Below are 24,001 nucleotides of genomic sequence, written 5' to 3' on the forward strand. Positions count from 1 at the left end.
TGCAGGGAAAGGAGCAGGAAAGGATGAAATACAAGGAAACAAATGTGGTATTCATAAGATATTCTAGATCTTTCCATAAATGTTCTTCCCCTTTTCCTTTTTAATTAAGATCTAAATTTTGGTTGGTTCACCTGTAATCTTTACTTGGATTCCTCACTGGGGTTTGAGTCCAATTTCATTCACCAAATAGTGATTAACTGCAACAAAGTGGTCTAAACTTAGATAAACTTAAATTCAGGAAGACCTGAGTTCAAATTTTGCCTTGGAAATTTACTAGCTGTGTAACCCTGAACAAATCATTTAAACACACTCCACCTTAATTTCCTCATCTCTAAAATGGATATGATCATAGCACTTAATCTTCCAGAATTATGAGAATAAAATAACATATGTTAAGCTTTTTGTAAACCTTAAAATTCTTTTTGAAAGTCCATTATGTTGTTTGTAGGGCAACATTTTATACACTAAGGACTTAAAAAAAAAAAACTGCCCTCAAGGAGTTGATATTTTCCTAGGATGATACAACATGTGCACAGATAAATATTTAGGCACGTATAAATCAAGATAGAGTAATGTCAAAAGAGAGGATACAACAACCAGAAAGATCCCAGTGGCTTCATGTAGGCGGAAGTACCTGAGAAAAAAGGGGGCAGCTAGGTGGTGCAGTGGATGGACCACCAGCCCTGAAGTCAGGAGGACCTGAGTTCAAATTTGACCTCAGATACTTCACACTTCCTAGCTGTGTGACCTGGGGCAAATCATTTAACCCAATTGTCTCAGCAAAAAAGAAAAGGAAAAAGAAAAGAAAAGAAAAGAAAAGAAAAGAAAAGATAAAAATAGAGGGTAGATACCAATTACCAAGAGCAACATTGGATGCTTAAATAGTACAAATGTTTTTTTTGAATATGGTCATAGATGTCACCCTACAGTGTGAAGATTATGTTGAAGTTTAGATGTAGCACTATGGATAATCCATAAATTATCATTACTTCTAAGATCAAATGCAAACTCTTCATTGCCATTTAAAGCAGTTCCCAAACAATCCAAACTATGTTCCCTTATCCATTATACTCTTGTTCATGCTCTTTGCATTTCTATCAAATTGGCCATCAGGCTTTTCCTTGGACTAGCATTGGCCTTCTATGCCAGGAATGGATAAAAATCTTGCCTTGACTTCTATAAGCTCTTAGTTTCTTTCAAAATTCAACTCAAACACCACTTTATGTAATTTTTTTTTAATCCCTCCAGTTGCTAGGATCATCACCCAAACTATTTACTTTGTTTATACTTTATATTTACTTATCAGTGAATATCTCAAGTTTTCCCTTAGAATGGGAAATCATTGATCTTGATGGCAAAAAATATTTGATTTCTGTTTTTGTATCCCCAGCACCAATTATAGTGCCTCTTACCCAGTAAGTACTTAATAGATACTTGTTGGTTAATGGACAAATTACTTATAGGCAACAGTTTTTTCTTCTGTCCTTGGAAATTTTTCTCTCTTAATATATCCACAGTGTTCATTTGGTTTTGTTTTTTGTTTTTTACAATCTCAAGTCCAGCATTCCATGTTTATCCTTCTATTTGTGAAAGTTTTTTTTTCTTTAAATTATCAAACACTATTGGTTCCATGAACATCTGCAGCTGTCACAGGCTTCGGGCTCGGCATTCAGAAATAAGAGACAATATTTGGATTACATAAAACTTTCCATTGGGATTTGGGAGCAGAGCTGAATTGACTGAAACAACTTAATTCTGACAGAAATTCCAATTGACTAATGAAAATTAATATTTAATTATTGATAGCATTCTCACTTTAATATGAAATATTTGAATGCTAATACATGATGGTTATTAAAATAGGATTCTATTAATATATTATTAAAATATATTGGATGTTCCTAAAGGTTCTCAATTTTACAACAAGAAATACCACAATAAATATAAACAAAATCTCTTTGGAGTATGATATAATGGATGGAAAGTCAAGAAGTATCTGGGCTTCAGTCCTGGCACATAGTTAGCATTTAATGACTTTTTAATTCATTATTTAATGATTTAAACTAGATGTAAGATGATAGGAAGGTTAATCAAGTTTCTAGTACCACAAGGAATATCCTAAGATTATGAATTAGATGTTATAAAATTTTAGGGGTTGTTCCTTTCTTGGTATTTATGTCCCTAAACCCCCAAATTCCTGGCACACAGTAGGTCCTTTATAAATGGTGATTGATTGATTGATTGATTGATCTGCACTTGTAGGAGGAATTTCCATGAGGAAAAATACATAGTTGTTTGCATATCATCTCCTCCACTAGATCATAAGCTCCATGAGATCAGATGCTATTTTTGCTTTTTTATGAGCTCTTCTTCCCAGTGGTGTGCTTGACACATAGATCATACTTAATTACTTGACAAGTGATGAAGCTATAGACCACAACCAAAATAAAGAAGTAAACAACAATAGCTTTATATCCAGGGAAGGAATATTTTATTTTGCTTTATTACTTGATATTTTTTGGCCAATTACTTCAAATATATAGTTAAAAAGTGACCATTGTGAATTATCTTGTTCTCCCCCTTAGGGAACAGTGGCCTGAAAATGAAAACTTATTTCTATTTTTGCCTGTTTGGAAGCTGACACTGTAAATGGTTGAGAAGTTTCTCAAGCTTCAAACTGATAATTTAGATGGGCTGTTAAGATAACCTCACAGATGAGACTTGATTTGTGTGGGTGTTTCCCCCACCTTTGAGATCTGTCTCAGAGTTAGCATCCCTCCTTTTATTTAAAAAGATATATATGTGGGAGAAGAAACAATTTTTAAAAGGAAGGTCCCAGGAAAAGGGGGAAAGGACTCTACCTCTGCTCACCTGTCATAGCAGGTTAAATGCTCAGAGGATGTGGGGCAAAGAGAAAATTCTAGAACACTATGTGTAGCCCATCAAGCCAGATGAGGAACTGGGGAGTTGTAATCTGGGAAACTGTAGCCTGTGTTGCTGTTGTGGCAAGCGTTGTAGCCTCTCTGGGACCTCTCGGAGCTCCCATTCGGCCTGCACATGTGGCAATAAAGCCCAGCACATGCTACCCACATCAGAGTCTCGGCTAGCATCTTCCCAATTGCCTGTTAATGGTCATTTTATTCTGCATTTGGGGGGATCAAGTGAGACCCTGCCCTTCGCCTTTTGGCTGCTTAATAAGGTTTCTGGTCTCTCCCTGTTCACTCTGTGCTATTCTGAAGTAGCTGACACAGTGTAATTCCCAGATATCTTTTTGTCTGTGTGCAGAATGCCCAGAGGGGACCTTTGGTCCAAGATGTGGGTTCAGCTGTCAATGCAAGAATGGAGCTGTTTGTGACCCTGTGAGCGGAGCCTGTACCTGCCCAGCTGAGTGGACAGGAACATTCTGCGAAGAAGGTAATTTCTTCCTGCCTTTCTCCTTTAATTTGTGAGCAGACTTTTTGCAGGTCAGCTCCCATCATTTTCAACAGAGGCAGCTCTGGAGGTCGAGTGATCGGGCTGGGCATCTTTCCAGGTTTGTCATTGTCTACCCCCGAGGGCCACGTGGAGTGGCCTTTGCATCAGGCTATCTTGAAAAAAAAAAAAAAAAAAAAAAAAAAAAAAAAAGGTGGTTTCCTGGACCACTTCTTCGCCTTCAAGAATGGAATAAACAAAGGAATAATGACACATTGCAGAATGAAGGACAGCCTAAGAATTCAGATTCTATAGCAAATTGCTTCACTCAATGTCACTGATCAGCCCATTATCACCAAACCTTCCTTAATACTACATGTAGGTAAGACTAGTGTATTTATGTCATTGTTAGGTTTGTAAAGCAAATCTTAACATATTATATATTAACTTACATATTAAGTTATAAACCTTACATATGAACTCACCAGATTGTCACAAGAACCTCATGAGATTGGTTCTGCAGATATCGTTCTCCCTATTTTCCCAAAAACAAACATGTTTCCAAAGAACAAACAGGTTGCCCAGAGTCACATAGCTAGGGCCAGGGAAAGGACATGGACCCAGGTTTTGTAACTTGTAACATGGGTTTGATGTTTGATGACTTGATCAGGATCTCACAGAAAATAAAATCATGTATATTACCAAGTGGAAATCACCTTGAGTTTTGACCAGGATCTGTTCTTCACATATCAGTCTCAGAGACTCTTCACCAACACAGACGGATCACGTAAGTCTTAGAAGAATTTTCAGCAGGCATTGAGATGACATGATTTATTCATGGTCCTATCTTGTGTCAAATCTGTCCATTCATATTTTAAGACTAGCACTCTACCGCCTATGTATATACACACATGTATATGTGTACATATGCATACTGGTATACATGTACATGTATGTTTGTATATGTGTATAGCTTTGGAAATTCTGTCAAGGCATGTTATATCATGAAACCCTGACAAGCTTATAAAATCTATGGCCCCCTTTTCAGGAAATACATAAAATAAAATACATCAATTCACAAAGGAAACCACTTCTATTGAAACAGTTATTGAGATTTTTTTAAGTTCACAGACCCCCCCCCAGTTTAAGAACCACTGTTTAAAGGACAATATGAGAAAAACAGAGAATTGTTTCCAGTGTGATAGAGACTCCAAACTCTATTTCTTCCTAAAATGGACTGTGAAGTTAATATAGGGTGGAACAATACGATACAGTAGGGGGAGACTCATTCTTAATTCACCATAGTGACTGAGACTTCCCTGTCTCTTGGGAAAAGAAGACTAAAAGTGTCCTAGAGAAGGGAGGGCTTGACTAGAATCTTGGGTAAACAAAGGCAGAAGCTGGTTTTGAGTCTGTTCTAAGGAATATTAGTACAGCTAACAATATGTCAGGCAATAAAATAAAACCTCTCTCCTAAAACTCTGAACCTCTAGAAGTGAATATGTTATCACATAGTAATTTGCTAAACTGAAGCAAGAGTTATTTTGGATCGAATTTGCGACATAGCTCATGCATGAAATGATCTGTGGCGTGTTCTTGTGAAGTTGTTTTCACACCACAAAACGATGAAAACAGGAGGGGAAAAAGAAAAAAAAAAAAAAAAACTGTATCCTGGCTAGAGCATTGTGCAAATATTGAAACCTGTGATTGAGGGTTTTGTAGAAGGATCTCAGTGCAACTTATCATTTATATTTTATGAGCCAATAACTGTTCACCAAAATTACAGCTGTTTCGCTTTCAAAATTATCTGTTAATTTATAATAGGCTGAAGAAATTTACCTGCAAGAGGAGGTGGATGTTACTCATAGGGCTGCACTGCCATCTTGTGGTACATCTTACCTCCTCAAGAAGGATAATCATGGAAAAGAGGTGAAATGCATAGGTGATTGATTTTCTTTCTTTTTGCCAGAAAACCCAATGTTCAAAAGAGTATTGCAATAGCAGTAGAGGTTAAGTGTGATGTGGTGAATTAGGGGGAAGAATTGGGTCCAAATTTCTTTCTTATTATAATTATGATCTTGGTTAAATCATGTGACTTCCGCTGGCTTCTTTTTTCCCCCTCATCTATAAAATGAGAGTTTCATAGCTCTGGGAAACTCATGATGTCTGTTGTCCCTTTGTTGAGTTTAATTTCCTCATCCACAAAGTGAGTATGTTAGCTTTGATAATATCTCTAAGGTTGTTTCCAACTTCATTGCTCCATGTCTAGTCTATGAGAATTTCCTAGGACAGATCTAGACATGGAAGAGACCATACAGATTATTGAGTCCAATCATCCCATTTTACAGTTGAAAATACTGAGGCTCAGGGAAGTTTGGTCACTAGCCAGGGGCACATAGTTCTTAAGTATCTGAGGTAGGATTCTAACCCATGTCTTAAGATGACTATAAATGAGCACTATGGAATGTGTGTGTGTGTGTGTGTGTGTGTGTGTGTGTGTGTGTGTGGACATTTATACAAATATATACATATATATATATATATATATATATATATATATATATATATATTTTTTTTTTTTTATATATATATGTGTGTGTGTGTGTGTGTGTTGCAGAAAACTGAACAAGTTATTTAGTAAGCATTTACTATTTACCAGGAATTGCGTCTGACTACAAAAATAATCTCTGCCTTCAAAAAAAACTTCTAACAGGGAAGACAACATAAAAATAATTAGATCCATAGAAGAAATAAGCAAGGAAATTGAAGATGGATTTAGTGGGGGAGGCTCTGGAGGTTGGGAACATGGGAGAAAGTCTTCCTCAACTGACAGGAAGATGCTTCTGCGGCTGCTACATATTGTGATGATATTTTAAGGTTAACAAAGCCCTTTCCTTTGCATGACTTTGATATTTGAGTTTTGGGCCAATGAGGAAACTCGAACTCAGAGACATTTTGACTTGTACCAAGTCACACAATTGGTAAATAATGAGGCTAAGACCTATGGTTAGCGTCTTCCAATTCCTGCTTCAGTGGCTTTCTCATTGGTCCATATCCTTGTGAATTTTAAGGTTCAAATGAGTTAATGCTTAGAAAGCGCTTTGCAAACTAGAAAGAACCAACAGGTAAGATGTGTGGCTGAATAGGAAATCTATAAATATTAGCTGTTGTCAACATCCCTATAATTATTAGCAATTGAAAAGCAGCTTCCTCAGCAGATAAAGGGCTGATCTTAGACTCAAGAAGACTTATGCTACATGAAGTCTTATTTCTGATATGTGTTAGCTGTATGACTCTGGGCACTTATTTTCTCTGTACCTCAGATAATTCTCTAATATAGATGAGGGGCTTGTCTGTTTTCATGAAGGAACTTTTCCTTCCAGGAGTTTACCCTACTGAGTAATCCCTGGTCCAGATCCATACCATTAAATCCTTGATTGAAGGAATATAGACAAAGAACCTGCATTAATGTACTTTTTCTCTTAAGTGTGACAAATTAAAAACAAAATGGACATCACTAGCTTAAAGATGAAGCCCTTTTCCATATGCGCTGTGTCATTTTTAAGTCTAACAAACTTCATAGCCATGCTTATTGCAAAAATAACTATCACAATCCAAAGATTTGTGTATAACTAGGTCTAGGTTAGTGCAAATAATTTATGCCAGGAAGTAGTCATAAGTAATTCAATTCACACTGTTGAAAGTTCTAATTATTTAAAATATGGCCATTGGTTCCAGTCCAATAGAAATATGCAGTTTTAATTCAAATAATGCAACAACTTCATGAGATTCATTGTTTGCATTAATTAGCTCCTAGCTTATCTTGTACTGAGACTGAATTGAAATGTGTTTTTCCTGTTTTAAAGACTATCTGGCTCAAAAGGATAGTTATCAGGATATAATGGGCAGAGGGCTGACTCTGGAATCAGGGCATGGGATGGGATCTCAGTTTTGTTACCTTGGGACCTTAGGTTAGACATTTGGCCTCTGTTTTTTCATCTAGATTTCTGATCGACTCAGTGATCTTTGAGGCTCCTTCCTCTATGGTCAAGTAATACTTACTGGAAGGAAGGCTCGTTTCCAGTAAACACCTCAATGTATTATGAGCTTCACAATTTACCACAAGACCTAGGTTTTCAGATTGTTGTTGATTGCACTTGCCTGTGTAATGTATGATCATTAAATCTCAGATTCTTCATCTATAAAACCAGCAGATCAGGTCTCCTTAATTCCTGTAAAAAACACTCAGTTACTCTATTCCACGTTAAATTGGATTGATTGGCCAATGATCATCTGGTAGCTTCCTGGCAATGTATGTCTCTGTTTCACTTCAGGCTGGGATTTCTCTTTTGAGCTTTTAGTGATATAAGTTGCTTTATGGTTTCCTCTTGATTTTCTCCAATTTCTTCCCAAACTTGCTGAATGGCTCAATGGCCAGCAGGTGGCTCTATGCCACCATTTCCTCAGTGTAGACTTTTCTGACATTTGTACAACTTTTGTTTTCAGATCTAATACTAGTCTGAAAGACAGCATTTGGAAATTTCATGGAGTTGGGACATCCAGGTCAACCCTAAAACAATAGGAAAATAAAAAGTAAAGAGTGAGCATTATGGAAGGTCCCACTGCCTGTCACAGAAATAAATGTATCGCCTTGAGATCATTGTGTCTTCAAGGGTGTGGAGGCTTTATAAACTCGATAGTAAAATTTAATGTTTGCTGCATTTATTCATCATGTCATACCAAAACATAGAAATGTGGCGTGGTGGATAAGTACTATTATTGTAAACAAAAATGCATGGGTTTAAAACTCACTTCTCACATTGACCAAATGTCTGACCAAGGGCAAATCATGGAACCTCTCTAAACCTCAACTTTTTTCTTGGTAAAATGGAGGTCGTATATTCAAACCCATAGTTCAAAATATTGTTAGGAGCCCCAAGTAAGATGGGAAACTATTTTCAAATGTTAAAACAAACTCCTGAGAGATCCAGGAAGATATTAGGATAAAAAAATTACATAAGTTAGGTGGGAAAAGAATATATTTTTCTAAAATAGTGGTAGAGATACCCAGAAAATTTCCAACAGAAAAAAATCCAAGAGAAGGAACAGCAATAAAACCTAATATAATTTGTCTGTACACAAATAAATATACACAATAATGATACAAATCAAGGTGTGTTAAAAATGCTAATTTAGCAGAAAAAACAATAATAACTGGCCTTTATGATAATCACTTAAATTTGATGTAATGAGACCCATTACTAGAACATGATTTTGGAAGCATATTTCATATTCTTATTTAATAACAACAGGAAGCATGTATGTACTATTTTAAGATTTTCAAAGCATTTTGAAATATCAACTCATTTGATCCTCACAATAAACTTATGAGGTAGGTGCTATTCTTAGCCCCAAGATATAGGCGAGAAAAGTAAGGCAGTAACTTGCCAAAAGGCACATAGCTAGTAGGAGTCTGAGGCTAGATTTGAACTCAGATCTTTCTAATTTTAGACCCAGCATTCTATATGCTGTTCCATCTAGTAAATTAAGTAAAAATGTGGTTCAGTAAGAATGTATATTGAAGATCAACTCAAGTGTAGAAATCCAGGATCCAGGAACTGGAGGATGAAATGATGGTAAAGAACATTCAAGTGAAGATCGACAGAAAAATTAGTATTGTTTTGAGCAAATATTGTAGAACTCTAGGGAGCATTTGAAATATGAGTCGAACCCAAGTACTCCTGAATCTAAATCCAGTGCCTTATCTACCATGTCACCTAACTGAGTAAGGAAATATATAAGAAATAGAGTTGGGTTGATTATGTAGTAAGAATAAATGATAATGAGCATCTTCTAAATTCATGATATAAAAATTTCCTGAGGAAAGCCTTTAGCACATTGGTTCGATTTTGTGGGGAGAATATATGAGAGAATATGGACATACAGGATCAGAAGACATGAACAGTTGTAATCCATCCCTTTTGTGAGGGGATATAAACTTTCAAGATGGCTAGACTATGGGAAGACATGCTATAAATGGAGGGAACTTTCCTCCCTTGCTTTCTTCCTCCTTTTCTTGAGCTACTTGACTGCTCATAAGACCTATAACGGGAGGGCATCAATAACAACATTCTCACCCATGATAAGAAAGACTACTAGATCTTACATTTGCCTTGCCATGATCTGTAACATCCTTCAGGCCTCACCATGTGCTCCTATTCTTTATATAGAAATTCATTGGCGCTGTCATCCAACCTACTTATGTTACCTAAGGACCTCTACCTCTTGCCCTCTCTCCTACAGCTAAACTTTCTTTAATTTGTTGTCTCCCTTAATTAGAGTCTGAACTCTGGTGGCAAAGACTGTCTATAATATGCTTATTTTAATATCTTAATCACTTAATAACATGTTTCAATATTCATTCATTTGGTTTGGCTCCAGTGGGAAGAACTAGAAACAAAGTGTAGATGTTTCAAGAAGATAGATTTAGACTCGACACCAGGAAAAACTCATGAACAATTAGAAATTTCCAAAAGTAGAATAGAATTGCCTCAGAAAGTTGCAACTTCTCCTCTTTGGAGGTCTTCAGTCAAAGATCTAAATGACCACATGTTCAATGTGTTATAAAAAGGGTTATTGTTTGTGGAATGATTGGTGTAGATGGCCTCTGAGTTTCTTTCTCCCTAACAAGCTTTGATTTTGTAAGTCAGTGATAGAATCCCAGAAGACTTTAACCACATCCATATTGACATCCTCATAAATGAATACATAAATGAAACAAGGAAACATCAAGAAGCTGTGGCTAAATTGAATATTGGCTAACAGGTTCTCATCAAGGAAATAAATAAAGGAAATTGACAAGTTGATTTTATCATCCCTTCTTTTCCCCACCATGTGATAGAAAATACCAATTTGTGATCCTCTTGGGTCATCTTCTCTTTCAGTGTTCATAATGAACTAAAAAATAGATAACTAAACCAATAACTGCAGTTTGTAAGTCAACTTACCAGAGGGAACACTCCTCTCTTGCTTCACCCTTCACTTGGGCTGCCAATATCTATCCAAGAGGAGGTTTTTTTTAAGGAAAGAATGACTTTTAGAGACCCTTCATATACCTTGATGCTCAAAGATTTTAGTGGAATAAAAGGCACATGTAAGGAAGAAAAAAATCATACAAGAAAAGTAGTTCAGGAACTGTCTTTAATAGTCTTTGTAATCCCGATGCTTAGCACAATGTCTGGCATGTAACAGGCACTTAATAAATGTTGACAGACCAATAAAGGCAAAAAAGTTGTGGACAATCCTAAAACTTCATGGTATTGCTTATGAATACTTTTAATCAATAAAAATCAGAAGGCTCCTTGTGTCAAGGAGCAAACATTAGAAAATCTGAAATAAATAAGATCCTAACAGATAGAAAATGCTTAGTTGAAGATAGAGCATCCATTTCAGAGACAGCTTCTTGTATACAACCCAGTCTTCAACTGGCATAGATCGAATTAAATACTAAATGAGAAGAAGAAAAATGAGAAGAAATCTGAAATTATAATAATCTCAAATAGAACTTTAAAGAAGAAAATTAAATGGATAAAAGTAAAAATATTGGTAGTATCATTTCTTTTGGGGAAAAATCCTAATTGAAAATAGTTATGACAATGAGAAGACTAAAAGAGTCCAGAAACTACCTAATCCCACTGTTTCCCTCCCAGCTAAGGAAAAATGGGAGCAAGAGGGGTAATGAATGGAAAATTATTGCAATATCATCCCCATGAAGAAGTGAAAATTATATATATATATATATATATATATATATATATATATATATATATATATATATATATATATATATATATATATATAATTTGTGAAAGAAATCAAAAGTTGGTCAAGAAAATTGATATAAGGTGGGACCAACATTCTAGAACATTATATTTCTTTATTTGGCAATAATCATGGAACATATTAAGAAACTATCACCTCAGTACATGGATAGACTATGAGGGGAAGGGCTAATAGCCCATAAGAATATCAACAACAAATTATTAACAACAACAACAACCAAAAAACTATTATCTACCTATGACTTTAAAGTTTTGCCAAGCACTTCACAAATTACATTATCTGAGCCTCACAACAACCTTCTGAATGGAGAGTTATTATTATGTCCATTTCCCAGATGAGGAAAATAAAGCTCAGAAAATGTAAGCAACTTGCCCAGTAAGAATCTGAAGTACATGATCCCTAATATCCTCCAGGTCTTACTGTGGGTTCTTATTCTCTATCTAGCAATTCATAATTATCTGAAGCTGAATTTGAACTGAGGCTTTCCCAACTCAAAGCTATTAGTTTTCATCTAGCTGACTAATTATACATAAATAAATACATGCAGAAGAATAAATCAAAGCAGAGATAAATTTTTAAAGATTCTCCATAACTGATTTTAAAGAGGGGTAGATTCCAGTAGAAAAAGTCATGAATGATTACTTTACTAAAAAATAAATTAAAACACTAGTAGTTATCTTGATTCATTTGCCTGCTTTATCTTCCTATAAGATGTTTATGACAATGGTCTATATGCCATCAAAGTTTTTTCTCCATGTAAACAAGAATAAGGAACAGCCAGGCTTTTATAGATTGGCTTTTTTTTCTATCAGATTAAATCTTTAGAGGCATACAATGAAATTGGCTAAAAAGTGGGGATTCACTTTCATATCCACCGTTTAATTGGTTCTTTTGTACTCAGACAAGATGTCTCCCACTCACACATTAAAATTACATAAGATTCAACAAATACAGCTACAGAGATAACCATTTAATGATCCACAGGGTACTGACTTCAAGTGAGTGTAAAACGAGAAGAGATATTTCCCATTAAATGGTTTGCTAGTGTCACAGAAGATATCCATCAGAATCCAAACAAAAAAGATCTCAGCTGAGGTGGGCAGTTTATGCAAAGGGCCTTTCTCACAGATGAAATTGTGCTATTTCCTTTATGTCATGAAATACTCTGAAACCTCATCAGAAAAAAGATATAGCACTTGAGCAAAGGTTAGACTCAACTTCCTCATTGTAGGAGAAAAATTGAATGACACATGTGACTTGGAATATGGCAGACAGCTGGCTCGATAGCCTATCAACTCCAGTTTCAGCAAGTGTCACAAACAACCAAAAATTAATTGCTCCTATTTGAGTATAAGAGGACTGGGCCTGGTCACATTTGGTAAACTATAGTATGCTATGTGTTCCGTGATCCAAAACTCCTTGTTACAAAGGCCACCTCACCTTTCACATCATTTCCCAAGTTGAAGCTACATGAATGGAAATCATAGAACATCATACTCGTGAAAGAATTAGATTGACAAATAAACGAAAGGACTTTTGAAAGGTGAGTCACAGGAGTAAGTTGGCTGTCTGCCACTGAGTTAACTGGCAATGTCTGTTACTAAAGAAAAATAATGGAAGACATCAGTATAGATTTAGGGAAGTGACAGATGAGAGACAACAGATGGGCAGTCCATTTGGATCGTGGGGACACTGGATATATCAAAAAGGCAGAGGAAAGATTTCAATACATGGAATGGGTATGTTATAAAAAAAATTTGAATAGAAATCGGATGGGATGAGAAGGTATTAAAATCCATCAACTAGAAAACAGTTGGAAATATATATATATATATATATATATATATATATATATATATATATATATATATATATACACGTATATATATACATATACGTATATATATATACATATATATATATATGTAATTTAATGCTATTTTTATTTGTACAAAATTTAGTTTCTTCTTATAGATCATCAATCTGGAAAGGACCTTTAGATCATTTAATTCAATGCCCAGGGAGGTTCATTTACTTTCTCAAGATGTTGCAAGTAATAATTGCAAGCAATAATTCTGGTTCTAAACCCAATTCCCTTTCTATTGTATCTTATTTTTCCCCCTTCTTCACTGTTTATTTTATATGTTGCTGTTCAGCCATTTTGAGTCATATCTGAATATTTGTAAGCACATTTGGGCTTTTCTTGACAAAGATACTGAAGTGGTTTGCCATTTCCTTTTCCAGCACATTTTGCAGAAAAAAAAAAAAAAAAAAAAAAAAAAAAAACTGAGGCAAATACAGTAAAGTTCTTGCCCAGGGGTACTGCAGCTAAATAGTCTCTGAGGCCAGATTTGAAGATAAGCCTTCCTGACTTCAGGCCCAGCACTCTATTCACTGTGCTACCTAACAAATAATCATGAGTCTCTAAAAGGGTTTCACCCAAAACATCACATAGAGATGAAGCACCACCAGAGAAAAAAAAAAATGGGTCATATTTGAAGGCAATGTCCAAATAGACTTAGAAACAACTATGGCTTTCATTGGAAGTCCAGACCCCCGGCCTGAAATAAAAAGGAACACAATTATTTGCATGTTCTAATAGATTCACTGAAAGCAAAGGTAAAAGGAAATCCTCATATATACCCTGAAGAAAAGCTAACTCCATATTCTTTGTCTCTTCTATCGGTTGAGAAGCTCCATGGTCTCTGGCTATCCTCACTCTAGTGTGTTGCAAGTTCTTTGACTTGAGGGCATTGTAACTCAACCACAAATGGAGCTCCATCAGTTGGGGAATTAGAGTAGCAATCAAAGTGTCCCATTCAGAATGGCACTCAGGCATTCAGCCATTGGGCCAGAGGAGTCCTTTCTGTACTCTTTAAAGCACAGATGATATGAGTGATTTTTTTTTTTTGTAAGATTTGATGGCTGTAGTAATCATCCATCGCCTTTAGGCATAAGCCCTAACAGGCTCACAACAAAATGGACAGGTTGGAATCAATTACTTCAACGTCCCCTTGTAATAAATTGTTAGATATATCATCGTTTACTTCAAATAAATGCGCACATTGGAAAAGGAGAATTTTATGCTCTGAGGTTTTGTCCATAAACCAATCCTCTAACAGGCATATGTGTGTGTGTGTATACATGAACATAGATGTACATTTATATATCTATACACAAATCTCCATGTTTACATATCTATCTGTCTATAAACATATATTAATCACTAAATTCAAGATACATAAACTATGGATGAAATCAGCTTTGTCTAGGACCCTCTCATGAGGGGTTTTATCTTACTTGGGCTTGATAGTTTTGAAAATAGTACTTAGCATGCCTTGAATCTGTCCATTTCTAATGAAAGTGATTTGGCCTTGAACAAATGCTGGGCTTTGGTTTTTTGTTTGTTTGTTTGTTTGTTTGTTTGTTTGTTTGTTTTGGGTTTTGTATTTTTGGTTTTTTTAATCATTATTGTCACTGGCAGGTGAGGAAAATCCTTCCAGCAATGCAAATCAGTATTCACTTTGTAGGTTATCAAGTTGGAAAGAAACTTATTCAAGTAATAACACCAATATGTGTCAGAGGTGGACTCAGTTTTTTGTGGACTCAGTTTTTTCTCACTCTAAAACTTGATCATCAGCCAGTATATCACAAATAAAAAATATGTAAAAGGATACGATAAGTAGCATGGCATCCTGGATAGAAGTCTTGCTTTGGAGTCAGGAAGAGACAGGGATTCATGGTCAATTTTTGATGTACAAAATGAATCATCCCATCATTCAACAAACTAGACAATTCTCTAAGAATTAAAGTTATAGATGTAATATATGTAATGTGCAATCTAGATATATAGATGTATATAATGCAAATCTGCATTAAAGGAAGATAATTTATAGCTGTAAGTTCTCCACATTGATATAATCACAGATCCAAATTTCCCAAAAAGTTTGTCAATGAGTAAATCACTTTCTGGTGATTTGACTACTTCAGCTCTCTTTCAAAGCTATAATTCCCACTATATAAACTATAGTAACTATATGCTAACTATACTAAACTGTAACTTCCACTCCAGAAAAAAAAAAATTGGCATAGAGCTAAGAACTGGAGTGTGGTTTCATTAACAGAGAATCCTAAAATGAGTAAATTTCCTTTACCAAAGCAGGTTAGTACCTTCGCTGCAAACTGTAGTCTGAAATAGCCGCCTAGAACAATGAAAAATTGAGTGATTTTTGCCCAGAGTCATAGAGCTAAGCTGAGTCAGATGTGGTTTATCCCAAACTAAAAAGAAGAACAAAATCCCTGGGTGCCTCCTCCCTCCAGAAGCCCTTTAGCCAAAGAAATGAAACTGCTTTCTTCTTACTAGTTCAGCAAACATTGTTCATTCTAGATAAATGAATTACGATAAAGCTGTCTTATCTTCTAATATCATCACATTCACATAATTTAACTGATGATAAAATTGAACCATTTCCCTTAAGTGACACATCTATTCAAAAGGCTTAAATCATTAGGATAACGTTTATCAGTTCTTTTGATAAAGATTTCCTTTTGGGGATGGAAGAAAATTGGTAAAAGGTCATAAGGAGAAAGGAGCAGAGATAGCAATATTTATTTTCTAATGCCATTTCTTCCCTCTTTACTGAATACACAGGGATGCATAATGTGGTCAGGTGAAGAACTCCTGCAAATAAGTACCTAGTACTTCCGAGGAGCAAGTAGAAATTGAAGTTTCTCCATAGTCATATTAATAACAGGCATAAGATGTAAGATTTGAATTCAGACTTTTCTAATGCTAAGCTTCTGTTTCTTTTTTCCCTTTGAACTTGTTGGAGGGCAGTATGGTGTGGTAGGTGAAGTGCTATACTTGGAGTCAGAAGACTTTAATTCAAATCTCACCGCAGATACTTATCAGCTATACAACTGAGCAAGACATTCAACTTATCTCGGCCTCAGTTACCTCATCAGTACAATAAAGCTAATAATAGTGCTTGCTTATTAATAAGCATGAGGGCAGATAAATGGTGCAGTGAATAGAGTTCTGGCTCTGGAGTTAAAAAGATCTGAGTTCAAATTCATCCTTTGACATTTACTTATTGTAAGCCCCTAGACAAGTCCCTTTACATTATTTGCCTCAGTTTCCTTATTTGTAAAATAATCTGGAGAAGGAAATAGCAAACTACTCCAGGATCTTTTTCAAGAAAACCCCAAAAGGAGTCTCAAAGACACAACTGGAACAATTGAACAATACCAATCATCTTGCTTCACAGATTGTAAAGATCAAATGTTATAATAGATATAAAGCATTTGCAACTAAAGCACTATGTAAATAGTATTACCATTTTTTTAAAGTTACAAAATGAGTTCATTTAAAAAAAAGGAAATGGTCAGTCTGGAGTAAGGGGCTCTTGTGCCATGGAGTAGACATCAGAATAAGAATATTCCCTTTCAAGTTGAAGGGCTTCCTCTCCATCATAATCATCATCCTTGTATCCTTCCCCAGTCACTCATGACTATATTCTTCAGTGTCTCATTACCTTAGAACTTTATGGGCTTTTAGCTGGATTCACTGGAGAGACCTCAACCCCACTTCAAACACAACTGTATGCATTAATACTCATCTGTGCCTCCATCATCTTCTGGACAAATCTTGACATCACACAGAATATCAAAATCATTTAAAAAGAAATAATAAAAATAAAATAAATCCTACTTCTGCTATTTAACCATTATTTAACATGTGTACCTCAGTTTCCTTATCTGTAAGATGTGAAGATGAGGTGGGCTACTTGGCCTCAGAGGACGCTGTTAGCCCTCAATATTTCATCTTTTCATCCTAAAGGTGACTCAGCTCAGAATGGAACAGTAAACATTTGCTATGTTCCCAAAAAGAAACAACAGCTCATCTAAAGGAAGCCACAGTGATAGGTGCATGGGGATCTTCCAAGAACAGAAAGACGGGAAACAGCATGCCGAGAACTAGCCATAGGGAGTGGAGCCATTCAAATGCCCATATAAGGCTGGGAAATATTTTCTCCACTCGGTAATGGTTTAGGTTAGCCCATGGGAAATAGACACCTTCTTTACTCATCTCCAGTGATTCAGCTTGGGGTGAAGGCTGCCTACATAGATTTGATTTGGGGCCAAGTACAATTTCTCCTTCCTCCTCCTTCCAACAATTTCAGGAAGAGAATCAGTAATAAGACTATCGGATGATAAATGCTTGGCTTTTCCTGTATTTGAAAAACGTAACCATCCCTGCTTGGGAAGCACATTTTTGGAACAAGCTGTAAACCTCAGTCCTTTCACATGAAGGGCAACAAACATTATCGTTCCAAGATCTGGATTCTCCAGAAGCCAGTTTGTCACTGGAATACACAGGAAACACATTGTAAATCTAAATCACATCAAGCTGAGCCCAGGTTTTAAGAGGGGGAAAAATTCTAACATCAATCACACGGATCTTACCTAGTCATTTTCTCTGAGGTTGAAAATCCTTGAAGATACAATCTGATTTAAAGTCCTAGATGATTCTATCAACAAAATAAAATTAGTTCCTTAGGGAATTCTTTTAAATTTGGACTGGAATGGGGACAGAGTACTTCCAGGATTTTCCACTAGAGGGCTGTGGCTCACTCCTTCTTTTCTTTTAGACAGTCTTAAATTTGTACTGAGTAGAGAAGACACTTGTTTTTTATTGTATTGTTGTTTTTAGCACTAAATATAAATTGTTAAGGTTTGTTGTCCTTCAACAACCTTGAATTGTATTCTGCCAGATAGTAGATGCTTATAAATTATACTTATTGGTTGATTACCTGAATTCCTGATGTCTCAGGTAACTTAGTCAATGTGCCACATCCCATTATAAACATCTAGGAAGAAAGGCTAAGCCAGGTTTAGGGTAATTGACAGGCCTCAAATCCATTAGAGGGATGTCTACTCCAAGCTTGTGAAGACTTCCCCAACAATGGTGGATGAGAACATTTTGTTCCAACAACCATGATGACAGCTGAAGCACGTGCTGTGGAGTATTTAGTTAGACATAAAAGATGTCCAGATAATCCATTGCATCCTGGGCCATTACACCTAGCCAGACGTCAAAGATGCCCAGATCATCCATTGCATCCTGGGCCATTGCATCTAGTCAGACATCAAAGATGCCCAGATCATCCATTGCATCCTGGGTCACTGCTAGTCATCTTGATAGTTGTCTCACCAATGGACTTTGATGAGTCAGGAAGGGTGAATGAGATTGGTGACTTTGTACAGCTCTGACTCACTTAAATCCAATTCATAAACAAGTCAAGACATCACTCATGATATCACTGGTCCTCTTCAAAAATGAAAGACAAACAATAAAACACTCAATAAAACCTCAATAGCCTAATATGAATCCTAGATTTCTCTAATCCTTCAACCAATCAAATATTACTTTGGTACTTAGTGAGCTTCAGCAGTTATTTTAATTCAATTCCATTCTTTTCTGTTCATTTATTAAGTCTCAACCTCATGCCAGATCATGTGATGGATATTTAGATACAAAAACAAAAAAGCAAATAGTTCTGGATATCAGTCAGCTTATGCCTAGAATATAAAATAACTAATCATAATTTAAAATGGAAGTTGCTAATAAAACTATTTAACAAGTTTTTTTTTTTCTGTTCTTATTTTATTTTTCAGCTTCCCTATGGTTTCTTCCCCGTAATATTGTTATTGATGAGGAAGCTCCCTCCCTCACTGTAGATTAGCACTTTCCCCTCAACTGATCCCCTTAGAGCTGCCTAGAATAAGGAAATATTAAGTGACTTACTGAGGGCCAGACAGCAGCCAGAGTGGGTCAGAGACAGTATTTGAATTCATGTTTCCCTAACTTCAAAACCAGTTCTCTATCCACTGTGTCATGTGTCTTCTCTCCTTTTAAAGAATGGGATATTTCAAAATATTTATCAGAAGTTGAGTTGATTCAAAAGTTCCAGAAAAGGGGAAAGATGAAAGCATTTTTTCATCATCTTCACCTTTATTATAATTATTACAGCAGTATAAAAATTATGTAGAACTTTCTATTTTGCAAAATGTTTTTGCCTCTATCTTTCTATGATCTTTCATTCCCTATTTATTTATTTATTTTCATGGTAAAGAAAAACAAAAGCAAAAACCTTTTTTTTATTTGTAATATGTCATTTGTAATCTTTTGATTATTTATAAATCTTTGTATTTTATTACTTTTAGATGTAATTTTTTTTTAATTTCAAAAGATCTTTATTGTGAGCCTGGCTTTATAAATCCCTTGTTCCATATACAATCTTTTTTAGCACAAAATAAGGAGGGCTGTGACATCTATAATGGACCTTCAATAAATTTTATTCCCTATTTAACTGTCAATACCTTATTCCTTCTACTGCTTCTGACTATAATATTGGCTAAGTGATCCATAGGTTACTTTTTGTGGCTTAGAGAACAAAAAGAAGTGAGCTGGGTTTTCCTTTTCTCCTTAGAGGCTGCCCTCCCAAAATGTTACCATTCTTTTTCTCTCAATTCTAAAATATAACACCTACTTCTTCCTCTTGCTTCTTTAGCAAAGAACAGAAAGCCAGAAACACAAACAGAATTGAAATGTCAAATATTTTCCCCCTGACAAAATATTTTTGTTACTAGGTTAAAACATGGTAGAATGAAAAAACTTGACCTCAGAGATGAACTGGTTTGTTGTACCAGGTATTTTGAGAGGAGTGGATGGAGGGGAACAGCAAAGGAGAGGTCAGGAAAATATTCAGGTGGGTAAGGCAAGTTGGTTCTATTGATCATGGTTTCATGAGTCATAGTTGAACACAGGCCATTCTTCTGAGGGCACTGGAGCCCTAAGCAAAAACTGTGATATAGGTGAGACTGCTCTTTGTCAGGTTTGTTTCTATTCTTGAGTGATTGACACACCTGTTCTCTCTCCTGCCCTTTGTTCCTTCTGAAGGGCCTGTCATATATCTATCTTAGTCTTTAGAAAAATTAGTATTTTTTTACTGTTGCCTCTTATTTTTACTTCACCTTCCTTTTTAACTACATCTCTCCTCTCATACTTCAGTCCTTGAAATGAAGAATTGTTTTTAAAAACAAGGGAAAGTATCAGCATCTCAGTCTTTGTCAGTAACATGGCTAGACTTTCAAATTCATAAGCAATATCGGGTAAGTTCTTAGCTTGTAAGGATTTACAATGCCATAGTGTTTTCTGGGAATCAATATGCAATGGGGGAGTTTACAGGCAGAGCCTAGATAGATACTTTTGGACCAGATGCCTTCTTGTTCACGTCACTGGGGACAATTGATCCCACTGATGTCTGTGATATGCAGGGTGCAGTGAGGCACTGAATTCAAAGAGAAATTTGAGGGATCATTTTAATGTAGCAAAAAAAAGAATCAAGGGAAAGCGAGATAGAAGTACAGGAAAGCAAGATAAATGTGAAAACTATAGTTTTAACTTACTGCCTACTTAAAAAGGAAAAGTAAACTATCCATAACAGAGTCTGACAGTTTCACATACAATCCCCTTTCCTTGTACTACATATACATGGAAATGCCTATTTTGCATGGTATTTGTTAAATCCAGAATAAGATTTTCTTTTAAATGGAGGTGGCACATGGCAGTGTCATAATTATCAGATGCCAATTTCTGAATTCAGAAAATATGATGTTACTTGAAAAAAAGAATAAATAGGATGCCGAAGAAATGAGTTAGTTATGTGTGTTTGGGGTTTGTGTGTGATGCATGAGTTACATTTATATATGGGCTTAATGCCTGAGTGTGACTGATGGCGTATGAAAATAATAATTTTATAAAAATGCATTTATACAAACCAGAAAAGGGGAGATTTGTGTGGATAAACCTGGATTTATTCCTGTCCTATGCTGTAATTTTCTGCATTGAAAAATATGGCTTTGGATGAGAAAATTCCAGCTGTGCAGTAATTTCTTATCATTTGTATAAAATAACCTTTGGGCTGCGTGCCTTTCCACCAGCACCCGGTGCATTCTCAGAAATGCTATGTGTGATTCCCCGGGCTCCATGGTGTAGAGGTAATGAACAATGGGCCAGAGGATCAGTCAGTCCTGCCTTCTTTAAAGTGATTAGGGAAAGCTTTAAATAAAATAAACGCGGAATTTTTTAAAAAGTTTCCCAGTGGTTAAAAAGTTGATGTCCAGAAGCCTTGAATTTGAGTTGGTCCATTCACCAGGTACTCAAGCAGTACAATGGAACAGGAAATTCATTTTTTAAAATGCCCCATAAACTACAGACTAAAGGTTCCTCCCTCCTCCATTTTCTATTTATCCAGATGGACTTTTGGATTTGAGTGTTGCCATGTGGGTGATTGAGAGAATGCTATTCCCTGCAACCATACTCCAAGAATGTGCCTGAGCTTTTTGGCTAAATAGGAGCCCAGGGGGCAAGTCCAGGCCCAATAATATAAGCCTCAAAAGTGTCCCTCCCAGTCTACTTGATTTTTCCTCTCCAGAATTTCCTATATGAAATGAAAGATCAAGTCAAGCCCCTACTATGTTATGTGTTCAACATAGCTCTTTGGTTCCACACTATGGAACCATCTTATTTTAAACTTTCCTTTGCTATATTTTGATTAAAAAATTCTCTTATGATTCTCATAATCACCAACACTTGTGTAGCGAGCTGTCGTCTCCAGAAGCTGCTGGATCGCTCTCTGGGAAGAGATCTGCTGTGTCTACTCAAATCTCTCAGACAGATTCTTCTTCCTGTCTCCAGACAGTTGCTGTTAACTCTTGTCCTTAGAAGTGACTTCCCTTCCTGCAGAGAGCCCCGTCAGGGCTGATGTAATGCAGAGTCTTCTTCTATCTCTGGGTGTCCTCTCTTTTATTCTCCCAGAGAATGGGCGTGGGATAATGCAAGGGCTTCTGGGAAGAACCACTTCAGCCAATGAGCTTGCTCCTTCTATCAAGTCAACTTGAGTTCTCACCTTGTAATTGTCCAACCTGAATTCTCACCTTGTCACTATCCAGACAACCTGAGTTCTCACCTAGTAATCCTAACACACTTGTTCTTTGAATCACATTTTATTCTCATCACAACCAATTTTGTGAAGTAGGTATGATAGGCAACATAGGAGCATAGATTTAGAATTAGAAGATCATCTAGTCAAATGTCCTAATTTCACAGGGAGTGAACTGAGGTCAGCAAATACATATCAAAAGTCATACAGGCTTAGAGCATCTCCCAGGAGCACTAGCTCAAGATAACAAAGCCAGTGGGTATCAGAGGTTGGACTTGAACTTGGGCTCTCCTGACTTCAAAGCCTTCCCCTCTATTGATGATATAATTCTGCCTCTTAATCATAGCCATTAGTAAAGGAAAAAAATGTGCCTTGAAAGTTTGGAATGATCCCATGTCATTGTAGTAAAAACAGGTCACTGTAGGAGATAAAGTAGAGCAGAGGAAATGGTATCTATATGGTTGAATAATGAAGACCTTCTTGTGATGTATACTGGCTGTGTAATACTGAGCTAATGACCTAATATCCCAGTGCTAGGTGTACCTCTCTGAGTAAGAATGGCAGAAAAAGCACCAATCTGTATCATTCCCCATCCAGGAGTTCCTCATTCCTATCAAATTCACAAGCCCAGTCCCCAGTCTTATCCTGTTACTGTAAGCAGATGTTATTGTCCCAATTTTACTGATGGACAAACTGAAGCTCCAAGAAGTTGTCATTTGCCCATGACCACGTAACTAATAGGTGTCAGAAAAAGACGCGAAATCAGGACTCTCCCAATTCCAGGCTTCTAGAATGAAAAGGAGCTTCAGAAGTTAAGTTTATGTCTTCCCCATTTTATAGAAGAGAAAACGGGGACTAAGAGAGGTTTATGGTCACAGAACTAGAGTCAGAAGAAGAATTTGGGATTCAAGATTGAATTCCAAATTTATCAACCTTTGGTATCTCCCAATACTTTCTATTTGAAAAAAGACATCTTGCTTTTGTACCCAACTTAGCTCAAAAAAAAACAAAAACAAAAACAAACAAACAAAAAAAAAAAAAAAACATCAAGCCACGATGTAGACAAAGCAACTGGTGAGTTGGCTACACATCACCGTTTCTGCTGGCCCTTTAACTCCTTGTGTATCTAGTAGAACGTGAGTGGCTTGGAGATAGTACATGTCTCTCTTTAAGTATTTGTGCAATCTGTACATAGAACATTATGTTGGCTACAACTGGGCTCTCTGGGGGCACATAGAAATGATCCCAAAGAAGGAGCATGGGCCAAAATCTAAAGCTTTCAGAATTCACAAAAGCCTCCTATGTTGGCAAACTCATAAAAGAAGAAAGGTCTCTGGTGTTTCTGGGATGCATCATCCTTTGTTGGATCCCCTGGCCTGCAGACCATTCTGGGAAGAGTTTCTCTGAAGGGCTCATTTGCCATGTGTAGGAAAGTGCTCCCCGCATACCCCCCCTCCCCAGCAATTTGCAGAAGGGTTTTGTTTTGCAAAAACCCAATAATTTCCTGGAAACTTCAAAAACAATAATATTGAGTTGTCACACACTTCCTGGCTGATTATGGAAGGTTTAGACTGTCTGTGTCAATATTTTTCTTTTTCTTTTTCTTTTTACTGAATCTGGCAACTGAAAAGTGAGTAACCCAATAGTGAAGGTAAGAGGCCATCAATGCTGTTCCCTATCTATGGGACAACATTTGGAAATCTTTTCTGCATTTTCCTGGAAGAAGATAGTTTTTTGTGTTT

General features: G+C 36.2%; 1 protein-coding gene across 1 annotated transcript in view; it reads left to right on the forward strand.

The window, feature by feature from the left end:
• LOC141561848 (uncharacterized) overlaps positions 1-24,001 on the forward strand; it is a 327,004-nt gene that overhangs the window by 220,234 nt on the left and 82,769 nt on the right. Inside the window, exon 14 of the mRNA XM_074301949.1 lies at positions 3,286-3,414. Within this exon, the coding sequence (XP_074158050.1) occupies positions 3,286-3,414 (129 nt within the window). The remainder of the gene's footprint in view (positions 1-3,285; positions 3,415-24,001) is intronic.

Source organism: Sminthopsis crassicaudata, chromosome 3 (assembly GCF_048593235.1).
Source record: "Sminthopsis crassicaudata isolate SCR6 chromosome 3, ASM4859323v1, whole genome shotgun sequence".
In the NCBI taxonomy this organism is placed as follows: Eukaryota; Metazoa; Chordata; class Mammalia; order Dasyuromorphia; family Dasyuridae; genus Sminthopsis; species Sminthopsis crassicaudata.